The following is a 10,499-nucleotide window of genomic DNA, read 5'->3' on the forward strand; positions in this document are numbered from 1 at the left end:
TTCTTATAAATAATAAAACGGTTGTAATATATACATAGTCTGCCGGTAATATGTAAGAACAGCACCGCAAACGGATGCATAATTCTCCCATCTGACCCTATCCAATGAATTGTCGTTTGTTTGATATATTTAAGATATTCTTGGACACGTACAAAATGAAAAACAGTTATTAAAACAGAAATGCAATTGTCCTTTTTTTGGAACAGTAAGTGCAATAAGGTTAAAAAAATGTTATTATGCAAAATTATACAAGACGGTTGTCGGAAAATATTATGTTGGAACTGACACACTTTATGTTGGAAAGACGTTTTTATAAAGCTTGAAGTATTTTGAATAACTATTGACTTATGAGACTTGCTAACCATATTATATCCTAAAAACTCCTATTTCATATCCCAAAGATAATCAGGGAAATAATCAGTTTGTTTTCTGTCCCAACTGGTTACGTTCAATGACTAATAATCCTAATGATTTTACCTGTCATACTTTTGACGAATTCCTACACCCTTACTAAATTAACATAAACTTTCTACAGTATCACGGGCTAGAGACTTCAGAAAGACCTTCATAGCATATTACACCTCCTATGTTTGAAGGATTTTTATAACAGTATTGTTGCTCCTTCCTCGATATCCACTGGAATTTAAAGAATGGAATCGGGGCTTTGACTTTGAGAAGGAATATGGTCATGAATATTTAACAATTAACTTTTTAACTTACGAAAAACTCTTTGTTGCAGTGGTTCATGTAAGAATCACCCCTCAATTTTTGGTAACCAACATATTTCTTGATAAGATCAAATTTATGACTTGCCCATTATATACGGTCTGTGATGTAGAAATGAAACTATTTCTCCTTGCCTTTTAGAATGTAAAGAGGTCCAAGCATTTCGTTATATAGATAAAAACTTGTTGGATCTATTTATCATTCCATTTGCGTCTAGTAAGGTATTCTTTTTTTTAAATAGACTCAGAACATTGTAGTTATGTTGAAAATGGAATATTACTAGATGTTCTAGCAAACCCTTGAATCTTAATTGCCTCATTAATGTCAATAAAGATAATTTTCTGGTTCAAATGCATGTTACTTATAGTAAAATGAAGACATCAAAGGACAATTTGGTTTAAACTGGAGAAAATAGAAATCAATTTTAGATCTGCAAGAAACATGTATGAATTATTATCGATCTAATACACTGTATATCATGTTGTATGATTTGACATCTATATGTTAATGACTTCGCTGGGTAAGCTATTTGTCAGGAATGGACCAGTATAGGACCAGTATAGGGTTAGCCTGTTGTCTAATCCATTTGTACATAAATGTATTACTTGATATTAAAATATCTTGAAATGAAATAAATGTCAAGATATAAACATATGTATATATATATATTGTATGCTCACAATGGAAACTCTCTCTCTCTCATGATGATGATGATGGTGATGATGTCTTGAATAATGGTAACGAGTATTTCAACTGCTGTTGATATTTTGACGCTATGAATCCACAAATGATGTAGAGTGAGTACTGACAGGCACTCTACCATATTACGTATGCCTATCGAGGCTATAATTACATAGATCAAGAACGATTTTGCTGATAAGGGAATGTGCTGGTATTGGTTGATAAAACGTTACGGATAAACGCCTATACACAGAGAGTACATAACTACAATTTATCATCAATTCCAAATGACTCACAAACATTTGATGCTTAGCGCTTTAGCTGGAATTACAGTTATTTTTCAACAGAGCCATACCCTCTCTCGGCATTTTGGTGGTTCGTTTTTATAATCTAACTCATCTTCTAGAGAGATCAATGTAAAAGGATTAAGGTTTGGACAAATGAAATAAGCAGTGAAATGGATCTATTCAGCTTGTTCACGATTCCACTAGTAATGGAATTACTCCTGAATGCTGACGCTGGTGATGTGATGTCGTCACTTCTGGGTTCTCCTGAAGACATAACCTGTACCGATCCCTTTCTATGGTTGAATACAATAGGTTACATACAGTGTCAGAGGGAGTGCATCCGCTACTCAATCTGTGATGTTTTACAATTCAAGAAAGACCAGCTGGAATGTCGTCTATATGTTGCCTCCAACTGTTATACCAATCTGGATCCTAATATATACCTAAAGAGAACCGATATCAATGAGGTAGGGAGAAATCTATTTGAAATCGTTAAAATGCTTTTCTCAGAACGCTCTTGCGTTATAGTTTGTAAAGGGACTCTCGCGAACGTTTTAATAAAACTACTCAATTTAGCTTACGATGAAAGTGACATGCGACGATAAGACTTACATTCCTTACATATTTACCTATTCAAATGTTTACCATAAACGTGAAATTGAACAGGAAAAAGAAGTTACACAACGAGATTATAAAATAGTCCCTTTTAAAGGTCACTGTTTCTACCAATCAAAACGCTTTTAGAGTTTATTCCGTGTGTGGTATAAACTGAATGTTATTGTAACGGTTGTTATGATTATTTCATACCTTGGCAGTTGAATAACACCCAACTATTGTGGTAGAAACATATTTATTACATTTTTACCAGTGAAATATCAAAAATTATTCATTCTATAAAAGCGATATTTTTCTCTAGTGAAGAATATCATATTTTTCACTAGTGAAAAATATCACTTTTGCTGATTTGACCAATCAAATTAATGATTAGAAAATACCACAATAATTGACCAATCAGAAAGCCCGACATATATGTCAGCACCTGGACAGGGGGAACTACATTTTTTTGTATGCAAACTTTCGCTGTAGGCCTAGTTAGCATACGGGGTAGGGTTTTCGTTGATAAAAAATGTAATAAACAGAATATCTAACAGTGTCTTCAGTAAAACCAAATATATTTCACTCGTGTGGCTAATATTTTGACATTTTTCACTCGTGCTGCGCACTCGTGAAAAATATCAAAATATTAGCCCCACTCGTGAAATATATTTGGTATTACTGAAGACACTGTTAGATATCCTCTATTTACTCTATAGTATTTATATTTTGGTATCAGTATCAACCTTATCTGTATGTTTGTGATTTACTATTCAGAAGTATTGCAGTTTTGGTTTGGTTTTGAATTGTCATTTGGGGACGACCCCACCTGTGTGCGAGCTTCATGTGTTTAGTGTGTGCGTGTGTTTTAGGAGACAGCGGCATGTTTGTGTTTGTCACCTTGTCATAATGTAGAATTGATGCCGACGTTAAGGCGTTTCTGCACTGAAGCATACTGCCGAAGGCGCCAGACAAGACACTTCACTCACGTTTTATGCTGATAACGGGCGAACAGATATTTAGACATGTAGGACAATATATTAATGTGATGTTGTTTGATATGCACAAAAGAAATTCCTATTGAAAGTTTTCAGTTCATTTTTCCACCGTTCCATATAGTGAGACAATTTCAGTCTTTATCATTGGGACATGTTGAATTGAATCAATAACCATGGGAACAAACTGTGCTCCTCTGTTGGCCGACTTGTTATTAGTTTCATACGGAGGTGATTATATTGCATGGATTATCAGAACTAGTAAAATAGACCTTATGAAGCCCTTTAATACATAATCGATATGATTTTTACATAAAAAAAACTCATGTCGATCGTAAATTCCCTGAAGAACTTGACATTAAGGACACAACAGACTCTTCAAGATCAGCCACTTACCTCCAACTTTACTCGCATCGTAATCAGGAGGGACAGCGTTTTACTAAGTTGTGTGATAGGCGTTATTGCATCGATTTCCTTATTGCTAATTTTCCATTTCTAGATAGCAGCATCCTTTCTTCGGCTACTTAATCTTAACATGTCGCATTTTAATGTCTTTTTCAAGAGATGCAGGTTGTATGGTCTTCATCATGATTCCATCTTGAAATATAATACTTCCAAAGTTAAAAGTGTTTGACTTTTGCTGATATGTCTAGTTGTTCCGTTGACACTACTTTAACGAGGGTTTGACCTAGATTTGCATGGCGATTGGCCTCGATGAAGCAGAAGACTAGTTATCCTCAGTACTGAGTTTTACTAAGGTAGCAGTGTACAGTAAAAATGCCAAATTCTGAAAAATATGGCACATGCTTTAGATATGTAAACATTGCCAGTTAACCTTACATATAACCTCTAATAAAGTATATATATTTGAAATCTGTACAACATTTGCAATTTTAATAGAGCTCTGAAGGATAAGTAAACTGATATTTTCTGTGATTTTTAGAGCTGTGAATACCATGGTAACAGCTTAAAAAATTCTCAAAAATTGCAAAATATTATGATATTTGACCCAAAATGGCACAATTCTCTACACAATTTTTTTTCTGAGACCTATTTAAAATTAAATATCTCTATCCCAAAGACAGAATTAATCTTGTTTGGACATATGTTGTAAATTAAGTTTTTCCGCTATCTTACCTTTTCTGTGGGCTTCCATTTTGCGCTGTAGGCCAAACTAAATTTCCTGTGTAAACACACGTTCGGAAAATCCGGATATTTAAAATCCGGAACCAATTTATTGATTTTTGTTTTAATAAATGTGAAGCCTGTATGTACTACTTCATACTGGATATACCAATTATAGTGTACATTTATTTTTTCATTTTTTATACATATCATAATACAGGAGTTATTTGCTTAACAAAAAAATTGCCCATGGCCAGGCTGTCTTACTGTGGTGTGCTACCTAAGCATCTTAAGTTACGCAAACAAATCCAACTTACGATTGTCCTTTGTACAAACTTAAGTTTCGACTTGCCTGTTTTACTAAAGCGTTCGTAAGTTTTCGTCGTAAACTTAACTTAGGAAGATTCGTAAGTTGCGATTCGGAACTCTCGTGTGCTGGGGGTAAGATTCTTCTTAGTAACGACGCCACACAAGCGCAATGGGTAATTTCACTTTAGCCTACGTCGATTTTTGGCAGCGTCATTGACGTCTGCTACCGACAGTCGAGAAAACCTAAGTGGTCAAAGCGAGATTTCCTCGTCCTTGAAAAGGCCATAGCCACCCAAAACAATATTTTGAGGTCCAAATTTTCGCCATCTGTTACGTCGGAACGAAAGCAAGCACGTCTTTGTGCCGACATTGAAATATTGTACTGTCCAGTAAATCTAAAATCATTTTCATCGTGTGGTAGGCCTATAGACAGTTACACTAGAACATAACTTTCTGTTCATGCTCCTTTTTATGTACGATTTCAATATAAACGTAGACAGTATATGTGCAGTGACAATGATAAATTTTCATCCAGCTATCAATAATAGGAAACAAAACAATATTTATGTTTCCTTTTTCTTTTCAATTATTGAAATTTTTTTGATTGTTTATAAAAATGATGGATAAATCTGTATCTTCAAATAGAAAAAAAGCGTTTTTATCAATTTTGATATCAAGAGTTTAATAACTTGATATAAATAGGAAGATTTTTTCTTGTGATAAAAATGAATTTTTTATTACAAAAATATTAAAAATAAGTTAAACTTTACTATCAAAAATTCATTTTCGTATTTTTTTAATGAAAAAACTACACGAAATACACGTTGAATATCAAAATTAATTTCTTGAAACCAAATGTTTGAATTCTTGATGATTTTTTGATACTTAGAAAATAGTGAGTTAATACCTAGTAATGCTGAAGGCAGACACGTTTTAAAGGAAAATAGATCTAGTAATGTTTCTTTTAAAATCATGTTCAATGGGGAGGGCGTCAAGTTATATGCTGAGATATGTTACGATTTTATACATGTAATTTGTATTTCTATAACAACAAATATTACTGCACTAAGGGTTCTTATGTAGAAATTTAAATCTTTTATTTTTTGTACCGTAAGTTTTTCCAAGCAGAGTAAATTCCATCATCATGGTCAACAGATGTGATAAAAGGAAATAGACAGACATGCAATCATTGACAAAGAAGAAAAAATGACCCGCCAATGAAACCCAATACGCTGTATTAGTTTAGGGTGGGTCATTGTGCCGCTCGCGTCTTTAGTTTCTTCTCCCTCTCTTACTGTGTTAAAACATACACGCAAACGTGAGTATTTTTCTGTTTTTGTGTTAGTTAAGATGCATTAATTAAGAAAATTCGTAACTTAAGAGTGGCCCTAAGCTGTCGTAAGTTACGACGTCATTTTATGCGTAACTTAAGATACGAAGTTTAGTAGGACGGAGATTTAACGTAACTTAAGGTTACGATACAAATCGTAACTTAAGATGTTTAGTAAAACTCAGCCCTGGTCTTATTCTTCTTGCATTTTTTTCAAGGGTCTACGTTCACGTCTACATCATTAAATTTTGATCCTACCTTGTCATAATTGTTGATTTCGAGTAAAGTGTACTATCTGTACGTCATACAAAACACGATCACTGACCAACATAAAGTTGCATAAGTTCTTCCATATGTAAAACTAATATTGAAATATGAACTACATGTATATCGTCCTTAGCCTATATCTGTGTTCGCATATAACAATGAAGCATAGCGAACCTCCTAACCTGAAAAATAACTGGATAAAACAGGCAAATTCAGGAGATGTACCAGCCTTACAAGCCTCTAAACTTTAAAATTCTTGGGTTACTTTACAATATCAACTTTACGATAAACTGCTGAAATTTGCCAACATTTCAAAAAAACTTAGCCACTGTCGCGCTAGAAAGGCGGTTAAAATAACCCAGGAACCCCCATACAACGTACATGTACCGGACGTGTTAAAATAACCCAGGAACCCCCATACAACGTACATGTACCGGACGTGTTAAAATAACCCAGGAACCCCCATACAACGTACATGTACCGGACGTGTTAAAATAACCCAGGAACCCCCATACAACGTACATGTACCGGACGTGCTGCGTAAGGGATACATCCGTTTGGCTGGGAACACTCGGTAATCTCCGTCTCGAACTGATACGACAAATGATTCCCGCTTTTCCCGGAACCACGGGCATATTTTAATCGTTGTAACGTATGTATTGTTTTTATATCGGTATGACTTTGTAGGTTTTTTTCTCTCTATTCTAGTCAGTCTTTAAAGGCTGTGACCGGGAAGGATGTCCAGCGTCCATTTGTATTCGACTGCGAGGTGGACAACACACCTGCGTTCTTTCTAAAGGTAATACTTGACCTGTACACAGTATCTTCCTTGGGTTGGTACTTGATAGAACATACAATTCATTTGTGATATTCGGAGATTATATTCTTATCATACAAATGCCCAGTGAGGTTTTAAGGTGTATATCGACTTACTCTTCTCCTCTTTAACCATTAGGACACGCTAATAATTAAGATGGACTGTAACACTGTTGTCCAGAAATTACATTTTTAACTTAAATCTAAATTTAAGAATCCTATATTATTGTAAACATTTCCTTTGACTAAGTAGAATATTATGTTTAAATAAAATCGCTATTCCTTTCCAGTAATAGCTGAATACAACTCATCTGGTGCAAACTTTGTTGAAGTCGATGGGGTATTTTTTGGAATACATACGGACCCGCATTTGGTGGATGATTCAGCAAGTAATGTATGCGTTTCTTACGGCGGGAGACTTGCGATATTAAACACGCAAAGGAAAATATGGATGATAATAACCGCAATGCAAGCAAGAACGGTAAAACGTAAGATCAAAAAAATGTCTCTGTTTTTTTTCAAATTCTGTACATATTTATCTTTGTTCAGCTATAGCCGGATTTTATAATTCACCAAAAGAAGCAATGAGTTTTATTTACTTTATTTGTCGAGTACACGAAAGAAAATAATTATCACGTGACTATTACACCATTGTTTGTGGTCTTTTGTTTCTCTAGAGTCTAAATGCCGCAATTTTGGCACCGAATTCCTCTAAGTAAGAACTGCGTCAAGGAACACGATGCGTGATATGTTTAAAATAATTTGCGATTTACACCGTCAGTTAACAGGACAGTTTTTGACCATTCGGGTTAACCATTATCATCACATGATCAGTGTCAGTGAGGATGCTAACGAAAGAATAATCCAAACACGAATGATATTCGAAACACCATAGGACAATACTTTGAGACCTTTTTGATCGTGGTATTTTGAATTCCTAGCTATAAACGCATATTTTGAAATTCAAAGTAAACAGTACTTCCTCAAAGTAATAAATTTATTCGCTAAAATTTTGCATATAACATTTTTTGGTTAGATTTTGTTTTGATATGTTAAAATGTTAAATGTTAAAAAGTCATTGTAGAATCGCGGGTGTACTGCGGTGGCTAGCCACAATGCGATATATACTGTGCGTGTTGACACTGTATATGTACATGTTTGTCAGGATATATAGTACAAAATCATTTAATAATCAATAGCATTTTATTTCATATTTTAATATAAATAAATATAGAATAAAGTTAAAGTGTCCATGTGACGGTAGATAATTACAGATTAAAAAGTCACACACAGATCTGCTGTCTCCCTAGTTCTTTCGCGGCTATATCGTGCCGCTCTTCAGGATAAATATATATATATATATATTCAAGCGTGTTCGACACAATTGAGTTTTACGGAATGTATATATGATAATAACGAAAGGATAGGGGCGTAGTTTCCATCTTTTACGATAGTTTTACTTATACTGATGTCCTGAATACCAGGTTTATTGTCTGGAATAAAGAACCAGATAGTCCTCTCGTGTTTGTTTGAGCTACAGCAAAGGCTTTACATTGATTAAACCTTTTTTTGTAGCTCGTTACCTGCTCGTGGGCGCATATAAAGACAATGGTGAAGCCAGGTGGGCTACTGGAGAAACTGTGCAATCAACAAAGGTGGTAATCCGTGACGAGGGTAGCTGTTTTGTACTGCGGCTCGACGACAATATCATTGACACGAGCTGTACCTATCGATGGCCCTTCATTTGCGAGCTGACAAGTGGTATATGATGTCGCCTGTTATCGAAGATGACCTATTCATTGAACAATTTGGGAAAAAAACTGCAATTTAAATGTATTTTTAATCCCTTTTTCGCTTTATGTTCTGTGTTTTCGTGTTTCTGACATTCGTAGTAGTTAATTGGATCAAAAAGATGTAAAGCAATTTCAACTGCCTAGTAAATTTTACAGTTTTTATCATATACATTGTAGCTTAGATAATTCAATCAATGGGATGTGCTGAGTGTATATAAGGAAGAGTTTGAGACAGTGGGCGTCATGTTGGAAGGTGCGTCTTAAGCGAAGGTAAAATCTAGAACGGAATATGTTTTTATCCCAAATTAAGTTGATGATCTTTGGATATTTCAGTAGATTACTTTTAAAGGAACCTTCAGTTTATAACAATTAAGACTCGATGACATCCAGTCTAAGTTTAATTTTGGACAATTCAAACAATGCATGTATTGTGTACAAAGTGTTAATAAAGTTGTAAATAAAATGCTATTTGTTGGATGACTTTTCCGGGACGCATTATGAAATTGACGAAAGAAATTGAATATATCAGTTATGCTAACATTACTTTATATGAAAATGACTGACGAAGAATTTGATACAGATCCACATCTAGCTATAAAATTGACGGCGTCTCAAAGTACATAATACGAGCTTACTTTAATAGAAAAAAAATCCAGTACTTTCATATCTCTTGAGGTAAACTGTTTAGGCTGATAATACCGCCATACGAAAGTAACCGTTAACCAAACACAAAATCGTTTTAGAGAGAGCAAAATAATAACAAAATCCTATGTAACTAGTTTTTAATCTTGAAATATCTTTTGGTGACGGGAACTGAATATTACATTTATTCAAGGTCTAAAGTTTGGATCCGATGTATAACGCTTCACAAAATCAAACAAAAACAAGTTGTTAGAATTATAAGACAATTTCAATAGCTTATTATATTTGGGACGCTGTATGAATTAACTGATTCAATTGCAATCGCACATACCTTACCGAGAACTGTCTTTACTTCTATTCTCTGACCTAAAGTCCTTCGTGGACACATCGTAATATGCGTTAACTATGCCTATGTCATTTCGGTATGGGTTGTCAGGGTAGATTCACTCTGAAAAGAAATCCTGAAAGTTTCGACTATGTTTCCGATAGTGAACACGCAAACGTATCCGAGTCTGGGAAGAATATTCTGAAACCTTCCTTTTCACCAGGAGTATTTTAGTTAGATACCATGAGGCAACCTACCATATAGGGAGGACAAATATAGTAGTGTTTGTCTCGCTTGTCACTTTGACGTCAGTGAGGGACGTAACATGTCTGGAAAACCAACAGAGCATTTAGGGTTAACCAAAATATCAACTCTAATAGATACAATGGAAACATCTATCTGAATCTAGAAGGTATATCATATTTATATATGGATGTATTCTTCTTCCCCGTACCGTTACGGTATTACATGGACCATAGGGTACAGGTATGCTAGTAAACATGTACCATAGGGTACAGGTATGCTAGTAAACATGTACCATAGGGTACAGGTATGCTAGTAAACATGTACCATAGGGCACAGGTATGCTAGTAAACATGTACCATAGGG

General features: G+C 34.7%; 1 protein-coding gene across 1 annotated transcript; it reads left to right on the plus strand.

The window, feature by feature from the left end:
• Window positions 1–1,728: 1,728 nt before the first annotated feature.
• On the plus strand, window positions 1,729–9,386 carry LOC117343967. Its single transcript, XM_033906537.1, has 4 exons — window positions 1,729–2,161; window positions 7,023–7,113; window positions 7,421–7,618; window positions 8,706–9,386. Exons 1-4 carry the CDS (start codon window positions 1,865–1,867, stop codon window positions 8,897–8,899), a joined length of 780 nt encoding a protein of 259 aa, XP_033762428.1. The 5' UTR covers window positions 1,729–1,864; the 3' UTR covers window positions 8,900–9,386.
• Window positions 9,387–10,499: the final 1,113 nt, after the last annotated feature.

The sequence above is a fragment of the Pecten maximus genome, chromosome 15 (assembly GCF_902652985.1).
Source record: "Pecten maximus chromosome 15, xPecMax1.1, whole genome shotgun sequence".
NCBI classification, from domain to species: domain Eukaryota; kingdom Metazoa; phylum Mollusca; class Bivalvia; order Pectinida; family Pectinidae; genus Pecten; species Pecten maximus.